This window comes from Nicotiana sylvestris, chromosome 4 (assembly GCF_000393655.2).
Source record: "Nicotiana sylvestris chromosome 4, ASM39365v2, whole genome shotgun sequence".
NCBI lineage: Eukaryota > Viridiplantae > Streptophyta > Magnoliopsida > Solanales > Solanaceae > Nicotiana > Nicotiana sylvestris.
In genome coordinates, this window is record NC_091060.1 from 126,181,444 (window position 1) to 126,195,072 (window position 13,629).

Here is a 13,629-nt window from a genome sequence, read left to right on the forward strand (position 1 = left end):
TTTCTTTACCAATTTGCTAGTTAGTGTCTTTATTTTTCATATGCAGCCTCCTTATAGGACCATCTGCGGAGGTTTAGTCCTCATATAATTAGAGCCGAGTATAGATTACATGTTCGATTAAACCCAATATTTTTTACACGGAGTATAAAATATATGTAAAAGAATTACTAAAATTTTGTCAAATGTTACCATATGAAACTATATTTTCATAAGGGCAATGAGTTCAAGAACAGGAATCTATATTTGACCCACTAAATTTAAATCTTGAATCCGCCTCTATTTTTAATTTGCCAATGAAGTTGTTTTAACCAAAAGGTACCACATTAATTACAAATATGACGGTGGAGAGAAGAGAAAGGCTAGATGGAGCAAGTAAAAGTTCCACAACAAGCAAATTGGATGGTGAGGAAAATAATAAAAGCCAAACATCTACTAGAACAGAACAATGTACATATTTGCAGGGAAAAAGAAGTCATTAAACATATATATCTTCAGCTATTAGGTGATCAACCAAGAATGCCATGGAAGTGTTTGATGTTTGGTAATGCTGCAAGGCCAAAAGCTAAGTTCACTGTGTTGTTGCAAATGCAGAATAGGCTACTTACTGCTGACAGGTTGAACAAATGGGGAATGCAGGTAGAAGGAAAACACAGTTTATGTCAGAGAGAAGAGGAAACAAAAGACCATCTCTTTGTGGAGTGTGATTATACAAAAACAGTGATGCAAAAGCTGATGCACTGGACACAGAATCAAAATATAGTAGCAGCTACCTGGGACCAGCATGTGCATGAGGTGATCAAGAGAGCTAAAGGCAAATCAAAGGAAGCTCAACTATTCAAGATGTTATATTCTGAAGTAGTACATAGTATATGGATAGAGAGGAACAAAAGGATTTTTGAGAAAATAAGTATAGGATGGGAGAAGATAGCCAAAGAGATAGCTTGTGTTTGTTATGTACGAGCTCCTCCTAGATTAGTTGATATAGTTCAAAGAAATAGATTTTAAAAAATATAAAAAGAGTAGAGCATCATGTAAATATGATAGTTTAGCTGTGTTAGCTAGCTATGGTAATTTGTAAAGTTTACTGGTGATTAAAAAAAAATTAGTTACAAAAAAAAGGGCTAGATATGTAGTTCCAACTTCCTTTACGAAATTGTGCACGTAGACGTAGGACGGTGAGAGTCGAAAGTTCTTTTATTTTGTTGAGAGAAGCTTTTAACAGTCCATATTTTCCACACAAAAAAATAAAAATAAAAATTGATAACAAATACGGGCTGTTTGTAGTGGAACTTGTTATCTACCTTCTGTTATCTAAGTAACAAAAAACTTTTGGACCAAATTTTATTAGAATATTAGTTGTAATACTTTTGTTTACATCGAAAATATGAGTAATAATTAAACTTTATTTGTGGTTTTAAATATATGCGATTTAGTTCAATACCAATTAATAATCAAGAAATATAAAGTAGAAATGGAAGATAGAAGTGAATCAAACCAATGTTAGTTAGCAGCAGTGACCTCGAGAAGGTGACCTCGAGGTGGCTTTAGGGCAGTAAGAACAACTAAGTAAGAAAATCAAAGTAAGAACAATTAAGCTAAGGGACAATTCTGATGAACAACAGGCAAACGTAGAGAGTATATTCTTTGCTTAGTAAAAAGATGATCTTACAAATAATTGGGATCCCCCTTATATAATGGGGGAACCCTAAATAAGGAATATTTCCATTTACAGTAGGGAATATTCTTGGTACAGTTGTCTAATCGTCTAGTACGGAATTGTACAATCCTATTCCGTGATTTGCGCCATGACTTTTGGGGACATTGCAAGAATCTAGCCAGCTTTGGTACAAATCCATAACGGTACTATTTCGAGGTCAAGCACACTTGACGTTGGTATTCCTCGAACTCCTGCTTCCGGGCATTACACTCCGTCTTCGAGGTTGAGTCTGGTCCACCGGTTTCGAACTTGACATCTCCCGGACTCGGGCCCATAGTGGAACCTCGAGCTTCTACATCGAGGTCATATGATTTTGACCGTATACAGATAGTCCCCGCGTTTCTTAGAATAAGATGATAAGAAACGATTTTCACCTCGACCTCTCCGAGCTTCTCATGATGATGTCATGCTTGTGACGTAGGTGATTGAAATGACCGAAAATGTCATGTCGGCGCTCTTCCCCAAAACATCAAATGCGTGCCAGTGTTGGTCAGTCACTAGCGTTGCCGATCTGTCACCGCCTTTCTATAAATAGGAGGCTATTATGTTGAAAAAAGAATTGTACTTTATCTAATTTTGTTCTTTTCCCTTCTTTGCTTCCTTCTTTAATCGTCCATTTCCATGGTTCGAACCTATGAACACAAGGTCTTATGGGAGCAACTTTACCAGTTATGCCAAGGTTATCCTTTCCAAAGCTTTGATTCGAAACAACGTGAGAAGGATGTCGAATCCTTCTCCCATGCGAACTTTAAACTACTGCTTATCTCTCTTAACTTCAACCTGGTGTGGCACTTCATTCCTTTCGCTTTCTGTGGAATGGGGTGGCACTATCATCTATTAACTTTTGCATCCCACACCGGAACATCATCCCAAGAATGAATATTCTTGGATCGTTGTTTGTGCATAGAGCAACCTTTTTGGTTTTTCTTATGATAGAAGGCGAAGCTACATCTTTATCTCTTCCCTTCTGGTTTTTTTCTTTTGCTGCTATATTTTAACAAATAATGGCCTAAAATCTCAACAGAATGCTCAATCCCCGCTGTTGGAAATATAGTTACATTCATCGAGGGCTCTCTGCCCTATATCTCTTCGGGCACGTAGACATTCCCAAGGATCAAAATGGGGCCCCAGGGAAGGAGTCTCCCGAAGATGATGCTCTCGAGGATGTGGCCTTAAAAGTAGATTAGGTTCTTTTTTGCTTCTTTCTTCCCGTGTAAGTAACCTTCGTGGGTGTTACAGTTATATTTTGTAACTATCACTTGGAAATATAAAAGGATCCCTTTGTTTCCCTTTTAGCTTGTGTTGAATTTTATTCTATCTTTACTTGTAAAAACTTGATTGTATAACTTTAATGACTAGTCCAAATACCGGACTCGGGACATAATAAACCCTTAGGTTTTTAATCGATCAATATAATACCCCTTAAGATTCTTGTTGATCCTCGAGCTGAGATTAAATCGATTTGATGCGAACTCGGAGCATTGGGATCCCCGAGTCCGAGTTAGGTGAGAGCGAGGTCTCGAATTTGAAATAAAGTTAGCCCTTAGGCCTTTTGTAGTCCCAAGTGAGAAATTTCTCAAACTCGGGTAGCTCTTGGGCTTAGTAGTCGAGCGAGCATTTGCTCGAACTTGTAATAAAGTTAGCCCTTAAGCATTTTTGTAGTTCCCGAGTGAGAAATTTCTCGAACTCGGGTAGCCCCTGGGCTCAGCAATCGAGTGGATACTCTGCTCGAACTCGATTTATAGGCTGTCCGTTATAATATTCGACGAATTAGTCTTCGACGCCTTGATCCTGATGCCACTATCGTGACATTAGCGGCTGAAATGATTGAAAGGTTGTCTTTCGTGCGATTCCCAAAGTCATTAATTAGAGGCGACTGACAGCCAGTCATTTGGCTTCCTTAGCACGCTTAAATAACCTCTATAAATAGTTAAACTTCACAATCTTACCAACTTTGTTCTCATATTGTTCTCAAAGTCTCATTAGCCTTTTAAATTTCTCTGAATTTTCCCTTCTCTTTTATTAGCTCTTAATTCACTATCAACACTCTCCATTTTCTTGAATTTCCGCATCGCGATGGCTAAAACCTCTAAACTGGTTCCCCAAAAAGAAAAAGCTTCTTCATCTTCTCAACCGACCAAGAGAAAACTGGTGGTGCCCCCTCGTATTGAGGAGTGCATCCCTCCTCCATGTGAAATAACATTTGATTTCAAAATCGAGAAACTTGTTTCGACACCAGGCCGATGCGAGCCCATGTCTCGATATGTTTGTTTGATAACCAAGGCCGAGCTTGGGCAAGTAAAGGAGGACTGCAAGTGGGATAATAAAGAAGTAGTAATCCCTTCCTCCGAGGAGGACATAACTACATATAAAGCGGGGTACTTAAGCGTATATACCTACCCCTTCACGCTGGATCCTGTAATATCGACTCAGGGTCCGATAGATCCAGTTATCCTCGAGTTTTGCCAACGATACCGAGTGATGCTTGGCTAGATCTACCCCTCATTCTGGTGAATCGTTTACCTAATTAGGTTCTTTTTGAGCCAGGTTGAGGGGATGTCTTTTACCCTCGACCATCTGATCAGGCTGTATAGCCCTCGACTTTATCGCGGCGGCTTGATAAAATTGCAATGCCGATCCCTGAAATCTCTTTTATGTAGTATCGACGAGGACAAAGACCGAGGGTGGATGAGCTGGTAAGTACATAGCAGGTGTATACCCTGTTTTCTTTTCTTTTTCTCAGCTTCATCCTTTTTCTTGGTCTAACCCCTTTCCGATGGTACAACCACTGCTTGGTTTCCTGGTGGGGTCCCAGACCTCGAAGGCTAGGTCCGAAAGCTGGCTTCCAATTCCTCTTACTCAGAGCGTTGCTGGCGAGATTTGGCCAAGGGTCGATGAGAGGCCAAAAATCATGGTGAGCTCCATTGTTTGTTTTCTTGTACTTCTCTTTATGGTATACTTACTTCGGTTTTGTACAGGTCTTAGAGACGTCGTTTCCATGCGGCCAACTCTGGATGATGAAGAAGAAATTCTGAAGTCTCCTAAAGAAAGAAAGAGAAAAAGAGAGTCGCCTGCAATCCCCCGAAGCCTAAGAAAAGCGTGGCTCGAAGGTCCAAGGTCGATACGATGGCCTTATCTCTAGAAAAGGCCCAAATCCTTCGGGATCAGGAGGAAGAAGAAGATGACGACTGCCTATTGGTAGCCCGTGAAAGAAAAAAATGCTAGTGCTTCGAAGTCCCTCGAGCTGGTGAAGGTCGATATCGCTCATTCTAGAGTCGAAGAAATCTCTAAGGGAAGTTCAAATAAAGTCCCCGAGCCATCGTACAGAAAAAGGCACCGTGCTTAGGAGGCCATTTGGAGGGTGAGGCTGAACGGCCCAGCCCCAAGCCTCTCCAAAATAAAGAGAATGCCCAAGTGTATCATCTGGGGTAATCAATGTAGATGATTCACATCCTAGCCCCGAGTTCTCCGATGGGCAAATCCAAGACACTCAGAATATGAGGTCTTCTGAAGTGGAAGCAAGCCATGAAGAACATGACATATTTAGAGAATGCCTTGTAGGGCTTGAAGATGGCCCCGACCTAGATGTTTCTTTCATTTTTGATGAGGCTTGTAGACTCTTCAAACAAGTGAGTTTTTTGTTTGTTATGCCTGCGCCTACGTTTTTGTTATTCTGAATCCATCTTTCCTCCTTTTTTATGAAGGTTGTAGTGCTCCACAAAAAGGCATTTTCCAAGTCTCGAACTGATCTTGCTCGATATGAGGCTGAGCTTAAAAAGATTTCGAAAGAGAGGGACAATCTTAAAACCCTCTATGTTAAGAAAGAGGTGGAGATCAGCGATCTTCGAGTTAAATTGGCACAAGCTGGCCAAGGACGAGCCGAGTATGTTGAGAAGGTAATATAGCCTTTGAGGGCATGTTATGAACTTGCTTGTTTTGGCATCTACTACCTTTAATTTCGCAGTTTTATCAGAAGGCCGACTCGGTGGCGCATCTTCAGGAGGAGCTTAAAATGAAAGAGGTTGAGACCTTGGGGTGGAGGCAAAGCATGCACAATCTCGCCTCTGAGAAAGAAACTCTTCTAGAAGAGCAGGCTTCCCTCGAATGTCAGTTTCAAAGTGTGAAGGAGGAAAGCCTATCTCGAGGCCGTGACATCGAAGAGCTTAAAGCTAAATCTGTTGCTGAGTTGGCTAAGAGGAGATCTGATGCTGAGGTAGTTATGTCTTCGTATCGAGCCGATGCTAAAGCGGCTAATGATCAAGCAAAGGAGATCTCTTCTACAACAGAAGTTAAGTTATCGAATGCACTTGATCATGCTAGGCGTCAATCTCGGAGGGCTACCCTCGAGGAGGTACACAATCGCGGCTTCGATTTCTCAGCTGATATTGAAAGGGCGAAGATTTTAGAAGAAGAGGCTGCCGCTCTTCTTTCTGATGAGAATGATTCAGCCAGTGGCTCCGAGAGTGGAGGGGACGAAGAGGAAATCCCCGAGGATGAGTCTCTCGAAGATGCGACTCCTGAAGATGCAACTGCCAAAGATGTGACTCCGAAGTAGTTTTAGCTTTCCTTATTTTGTTTTTGTGCAAATGTCCCTTGAGTAAATATCCATTGTAATCATCTTTTGGAAATACAAGAGGAACTTTTTATCTCACTTTCGATTTGTGTTGGATTTCATGTTGCCTATATTTATGGAATGCTTAGTTTAAATAACTTGAATGATATGTTCAAGAATTGGTTCTGGCTTGGGATATAATAAACCCTTAGATTTCTGTCGGTAGGTTCAATGATCCTCGAGCCAACTTTCAATTGACCCGATGTGATCTCGGAGTATCGTGACTCTTAAGCCTAGGTCGAGTGAGAACGGAATCTCGAGCTATAAGTGTTTGGCCCTTAAACGCTTCAAAGTTGGTCTTTGGGCTTTTAAATTGGCCCTTAGGCTCTTTAGATTGGCCCTTAGGCTCTTTAAATAGGGCCAATTCAGCCTCTATAATGGCTATATAATTTTTTCCTCATTTTGGCTAAAAAGCTTAGTGAATATTTTAGTTATGCTTTAGCATGTGCTTTTTGTACCCATTGTGTTTTTTGAAGGTTCGACATGTCTGGAGCTTGTTTGTGTATTGATAATCGAATACCTCCCGAGGTTTTTATTGAGAGTCAATGTTATCGAAGCCTTAAAATTATTCGAGGGCTGAATTTATCGAAGCCTGTTGAATTATTCGGGGGCTGAATTTATCGAAGCCCGTTATGTTTTGCTTTTGCTGAGGGTAGCCTGATTTAACCGTTTTTTACAAAGTGTTTGAAGGCCTTTAATTTACAGCGAAAGTTGGATGTCTTCGAGCCACATCATTTTGGCCGTAGCCTTTATATGACCGTAGTATTTAGCATGGCCGTAGCCTTCGGGTATGTCACTTGTACTTGTTTCCCGATAACTTTCCGAACTTGTTTGAAAGTTAGTCTCCCGGGTATATTGGCGTTGGGCTTTGTCTCGAGGGGGTGCCCCTTTGAGGTCTTATAAGTCCAAGTTTTGATGACTCGGATGTATTGACTATCGATGACAGTCCTCGAGTCTTCGGGGGTGCCTTTATGCTTTGGCTCTTGAGCCATTTCCCGTAGGATTGTAAGTGTAGAGCTCGTATAATAGTAAACTTCTTTGAGACACAAAGTATTTTTGATATTAACAGAACGCTTCTTTAAATAATTGATACATGTGCACATGCTTTGCCGTAGGGGCTTGACTATCCTATATCGACACGGTTCATCTGACCGTTTGGCCCATTACAGAGTTTTCCTATCGAGGCCCTATAAGGCGTGAAGTATTTTCCTTGAAAATATATCCTCCGAGGGTGATACCACCCCAGTGTTCGAGGTTTATTAAAAAGAAACCTTGGATACTACTAAGTTTTCCTTAGGTAGCACGTAGTTGTTGCCTCGTTAAAAACCTTGCCGGTAAAACCCATTTGGGACAAAATCCGAGCCAAGGGAAAAAGAGTGCAACGTATGATTTTAAAACCTAAGGCCTTTATGCAGAAAAGGGGTGTCTTCGAGATCGCGCGCCTTTGAGAGCTTCCATCGTGCCGAGCTCGTAAGATCCTCTACCAATAACTCTGAAGTCTCGATACGGTCTTATCTTATTATCCGTGATCATAATATCTTCGAAACCTCGATATGTTCGGGGATGGTTTTGATACTCCGATTTGTCGCCATAAAGTCGAGAAGCTTGCCTGAACTAACTTTGATGGCACACTTCTCTGTGTTAAGCTTCGTGTTGTATTGCCTCAAAACGTTGGTTGTTTCCTACAAATGGATTAAAGGGTCCTCTGCGCACATGGACTTAACCAGTCATATCATTAATATGGGTTTTCGTTGTTTTACGTGGTTTGTTCTTCGATCATTCTATTATCTGGACGTTAGTATGCAGCTTCTTGGACCAAGGCCTTCCCTTTTGCTTCACTAATTTGAACCTAGGATCGATGCTCAACCTATGTGTGACGATTTTCGGCGGAATCCCTGTCATATCTAAACGGGGCCGAGCGATGCAATCCATATAATCAATAAGCAACTAAATGAGTTTTTTCCTATGTTCGGGAGTTAATCCTGTTCCCAGGTGTACCTTTATTTTGATCGGTTGACTTGGTAGCGTCAGACTCCACAGAACAACGAAGGTTCGAGGAGCAAGGGAGTTCCCTTATTCACCTTCGATTACGTGTTACTCCACTTTCGTCACGGCTTGGAGCTGTAATTACTACTTGGCCGCCTGCTTACCTTTGGATCTCGATTTCTCCGAGGCCACGGATTCTGGTGTTGGAACCACTTCCTCAATTGCAAACATCGCTTTTGCAGCATGCTGTCTTGCTGAACCGTTTTCACCCCTTCCTCTGTCGGGAATTTTATCATCTAGTGGAGAGTTGAAGGCACTACCCTCATGTTGTGAATCCACGGTCTTCCGAGAAGCGCGTTATACCTCATGTCACCATCGATGACATGGAACCTGGTGTCTTGTATGGTTCCGGCTATGTTTACTGGCAAGACAATCTCTCCCTTTGTTATTTTGCTTGCCATGTTGAAGCCATTCAGAACCCGAGACGCAGGTACAATCTGGTCTTGAAGGCCGAATTGTTCCACGACCCTCGATCTGATTATGTTCGCCGAGCTACCCGGATCCACTAAAACACGCTTAACTTGAACTTTATTTAAAAGGATAAAAATTACCAAGCCGTCGTTGTGAGGACGAGATATGTCCTCTGTTTCCTCATCACAGAACGATAGGGCGTCCTTGGGTACATAACTCCAAGTCCATTTCTCTCTTGTGATTGATATTTTAGTACGCTTGAATACAGGCTGTTGAGGGATGTCGACTCCGCCAATGATCATGTGAATTACATGTTGTGGTTCTTCTTTCTCATTTTTCCTTGCGTCTCTCTCCCTTAAATGATTCTTAGCCCGATCACTTAGAAATTCTCGAAGGTGGCCTTCGTTGAACAATTGAGCCACCTCTTCCCTTAACTGCCGACAAACTTCTGTCCTATGGCCATGTGTACCGTGATATTTGCACATCAATCTCGGGTTTCTTTGGGAAGGATCGGTTTGTATGGGCCTGGGCCACTTGGTGTCTTTGACTTTTCCAGTAGCCGACAAAATTCCCTATGCATCCATGCTAAAGTTGTACTCTGATAACCGTGGTGCCTCTACGGGATCGACATGCCTATCGAACCCGTTTTTGCCTATGCGTCCCCAAGAACTTTGGCCCCGATCATTTCTCCGATCGTTCTGAGGAGCGTTTTGACCTGAACCGTGGTTCCTTCGATTGGCATATGGTTGATACCTTTCCTTGTTCGATCTTGATTCCCTGTTCGTATCTCTTGGGGGCTTGGCCATAAAACTGTTAGGATGAACCAAACCCAATGGGGCTCCTATTTGGTCATCCTCAACCCTGATTTTCGATTGGTAACGGTTGTGCACGTCCGACCATGTCACAACTGGATACTCGATCAAGTTCTGCTTTAGTCGGCAAGAAGCAGTCGAGCTTCGCTCGTTCAAACCCTGCATAAAAACCTGTACCGCCAGTCGTCGGCGACTGGTGGTAGTTCCATTCTTTCCATCTGAAACCTGGACACGAACTCCTTTAACATTTCGTCGTTCCTTTGTTCTATTTTGAAGACATCCGATTCCTTGTGGCCACCTTTATGGCCCCGACGTGAGCTTTAATGAAGGCATCTACTAACATAGCAAATGAATCAATAGAGTTAGGAGTTAAGTTGTGGTACCAAATCATCGCTTCTTTTGAGAGTGTTTCCCCAAACTTTTTCAACAGTACCGACTCGATTTCATCTTCATTCAAATCATTCCCCTTGATTCCACAAGTGTACGAGGTGATATGCTCATTGGGGTTGGTTATTCCATTATACTTGGGTATATCGAGCATGCGAAATTTCTTTGGGGCATCGGAGCTGCGCTCTGAGGGAACAATTTTTGCACGAACTTCGTGTCATCTAGACCTTTCAAAATAGGAGGTGCCTCTGGTATCTGGTCTACACGGGAGTTATAAGTCTCTACCTTCTTATCATTATCTTCAATTTTCTTTTCTACGACCTCGATCCTCTTAGTGAGCTCTTCGAGCATAATTGTGGGGTCAGTCCCCGAGCCGTTTTCATTAGACCTTTCTGGCATCGACTCAACACACTGACTGTTTTCATGTTCAGGTATGCTCGAGGTTTTATTTTGACTTTCGAGTTGAGCGATAGCGATTTGTTGATGATGGGTTTTCAATGTCTTGGCCTTATGTTTCTTATATTTTGATGATCTAACAAACTTGTTGTGAAGAACCAGATAAAGAACCTGGCCCACAGGGTATACATTTCGTGTAACCTGGTCGAAGTTTGAAATCAGCAAATGGATGAACGACCATAGGGAGGAACACAACAAGGACCTGGTGATTTGGTTCCTCAGGGTTCTCCGACACAAGCACAAGACAGTGACTGTACGCAAACATTATAAAGAGAAACACAATAGGGACCTGGTCTCTTAGGGTTCTCTGACAGAAGTACAAGTCAAATGAACAGTTGGAACGTAGCAGAAGAAAATGACCATCTAGCAACTGTCACAGAAGAGGAACACAACTAGGACCTGGTCCGTTGGTGTGTCCTGACAGAAGTACAAAGTCAACTATCTAGCTGGAACACAACCACCCAGAAGTGGTTGTGCAGACAGTACAACAATCACTTCTCATTGGGAAGAAGCGTACACCAAGAGTTGACATCACTATCTATTGTGATATCTTTTGTGATAAAATAACCTGGTGCAAGACACACCATTATTTATGCATTCAGTGATATTCTCTCAAGCAACAATAATATTCGTCTGGCATTGAAGTCACTGGTGTGTCAAGAATAAGAAGACAACTCCACTAAGGATCAGTTTCTTAATGAGTTTATGTACATCTGTAGTTGAGTTGTAATCTTGTTATTTATTAGTCATTATAATTCCTAGTTTGCTTTCTTAGAAGCGTTGTCTTAGGAACAAACAAAAATTCGTAAACTTCTGAGTTTATGTTGTGACTAGAGATAGTCATAAGTTTAAAGCCTTTGTAACCAGGATAGTTATAGAGTGGCTTGTGGTGGGTGCATCACAAGTTAGTTGAAGTCTTTGCAATAGGGTTTTTGCAAAGTGGCTTGTAATAGGGAGATTGCGAGTTAGTGAAGTTAAAGGCCTACAAGAGTAGGTCGTGCTTTTTTGATCCCCTTGTGTGGGATTTTTCCACGTAAAAATCCCTTGCCTTCTTTACTTTCAGTCTTTACAACATTATAAGAATCATCTCACATAGAACCAGGTACTCTATAGTTTGGTGGACTCATATAAACTAACAATTGGTATCAGAGCGAGGTTTCTCCTATCAGGCTAATATCTAGGAAGGATCCTCTATGGTTGCTCCACCAAATTTTGAAGAAGGACAATCAACCTATAGACCTCCCAGATTCAATGTTCAATACTATAGCTGGTGGAAAACCTGCATGCATGATTTTATGACGGTAGAAGATTCAGAACTGTGGGACATCATTTGTGATGGTCCACTTGTTCCCATGAAAAAGCTTGAAGAAACAGGATCAATGGTGCCGAAAGGGAGAAAAAAGTACAGCGACATTGACAGAAAGCTGTAGAAAAGAACTATCGTGCCAAGAAAATCTTGATGTGTGGAATAGGACCTGATGAGTACAACAGAGTCTCAGCTTGTGATACTGCCAAAGAAATATGGGAAGCTTTACAAACCGCACACGAAGGAACTACTCAGGTCAAACAATCCAAGATCGACATGCTCACCACTGAATATGAGCTCTTTAGGATGAAAGATGATGAATCCATACAAGATATGCACACCAGATTCACCTTCATCATAAATGAGCTTCACTCACTTGGAGATGTCATTCCCAGAAACAAGCTTGTAAGGAAAATCCTCAGTGTTCTACCTGGGTCTTGGGAAAGTAAGGTAAATGCCATCACTGAAGCTAAAGATCTACAAACTTTGACCATGGATGAGTTGATTGGTAATCTGAAGACATACGAGATGAAAAGAAAGAAAGACAGTGAAAGAAGACAGCTCAAAGGAAAAGAACCTGGTACTTAAGGCTGAAAGCAGCGACTCAAGTGATGAAGATAGTGACATGGCCTATCTTACTAAGAGATTTCAAAAGATGGTTTGAAGAAATGGTGGTATACCAAAGTGGGGCAGTTCAAGTAAAACAAGGAACAACGATATCTGTCACAGATGTGGAAAGTCAGGGCATTTCATCATAGACTGCCCACTCGCGAAACAGGAGCAATACAAGCAAAATCCTGACAAAGCAGGAAAAGGAACCTGGTTCCAGATAAACGATTCAATCGAAAAAGTACTGCTGACAATATTGTTAAGCAGGCTCTTACTGCTTGGGGAGACTCCTCGAGTGAATCCGAAAGGGAATCAGATGCAGAAAACAGTTCCATGATGGTAGTGAAAACTGAAGCAATGAAGTACGATTCATTGTTCGCGCTGATGGCTCAGTCAGATGATGATGATGAAGACGATGAAGACGATGAGGTAAACTTCAGGGATTTTCAGAGAAATCTGAAATCCTACTCTTCTAAGAAGATAAGGTCTTTATCTAATGTCCTAATTGATGCCTATTATAGCCTTATAAATGATAAGGAGATCCTGACCATAGAACTAGGAGAGGCCGAACAATCTAGAGATGATCTAGTGGTCTGTGTAGTGGACTTAAATGAGATCGTATCTAATCTTGAAAAAGAAAAGGAAGCCTTGAATCAAAGAATAACTAGTGTGGAAAATGAGAGAGACGATCTGATGGTAGTAGTTGTTGATCTAAAAGAAACATAGAAGGCCTTAAAAATTATAAACACACCTTAGGAGAAAAAATTGCATCTACTAAAGAAAAAAAGGATGACCTGTTAGTAATATGCACTGATCTAGAGGAAACCATTGAGGGACTCAATAGAGAACATAGGAATGTAAGTCTTGGGAAAGTGAAGGAAATAGCTAGTGAGACTCACATCATGATTGAAAAGGAGTTAATTGTTGTGAAACCAATCTCTGTAGTGAACTCGAGAAGAATCAGCAACTTCAAGCTGAATTGGAGAAAGTAAGAATTGATCTTGAGAAATCTCTGAAGTGGACCTGGTCCTCAGATGCTGTCACTGCCATGTATCTTAACAATAGTGGGAACAAGCAGGGCATCGGGTTCCAAAGGGAGAAAACTCCTTACAACCCTCACATCAAGTATGTCACTGTACTTGAGAACTGGCTATGTACCCATTGTGGGAACAATGGGCATTTTAAAGAAAATTGCCAGGCCAGAGTTCAGTCTGCTTAGAAAAATAAAGTGTTTACTGATAAAGTGACTACTAACAAAGGACCAAGTACCACT

The 13,629-nt window shown here is 41.5% G+C and overlaps 2 protein-coding genes across 2 annotated transcripts; both read left to right on the forward strand.

Annotated features, from left to right (window-relative positions):
- The first annotated feature begins 363 nt into the window (after window positions 1-363).
- On the forward strand, window positions 364-1,005 carry LOC104228377 (uncharacterized). Its single transcript, XM_009780832.1, has one exon. The coding sequence runs from the start codon at window positions 364-366 to the stop codon at window positions 1,003-1,005; it is 642 nt and encodes a 213-aa protein (XP_009779134.1).
- A 4,209-nt stretch (window positions 1,006-5,214) lies between these two features.
- On the forward strand, window positions 5,215-6,272 carry LOC138890133 (uncharacterized). Its single transcript, XM_070173495.1, has 3 exons — window positions 5,215-5,346; window positions 5,422-5,613; window positions 5,682-6,272. The coding sequence occupies exons 1-3, from the start codon at window positions 5,215-5,217 to the stop codon at window positions 6,270-6,272; spliced, it is 915 nt and encodes a 304-aa protein (XP_070029596.1).
- Window positions 6,273-13,629: the final 7,357 nt, after the last annotated feature.

Bases quoted from the DNA above. Each gene is read 5' to 3' on its own strand.
- LOC104228377 (XM_009780832.1), top strand. From the start codon at position 364: ATGGAGCAAGTAAAAGTTCCACAACAAGCAAATTGGATGGTGAGGAAA.
- LOC138890133 (XM_070173495.1), top strand. From the start codon at position 5,215: ATGAGGTCTTCTGAAGTGGAAGCAAGCCATGAAGAACATGACATATTT. The intron at 5,347-5,421 runs GTGAGTTTTTTG...TTTTTTATGAAG, and splicing joins CTTGTAGACTCTTCAAACAA to GTTGTAGTGCTCCACAAAAA. The intron at 5,614-5,681 runs GTAATATAGCCT...TTAATTTCGCAG, and splicing joins GAGCCGAGTATGTTGAGAAG to TTTTATCAGAAGGCCGACTC.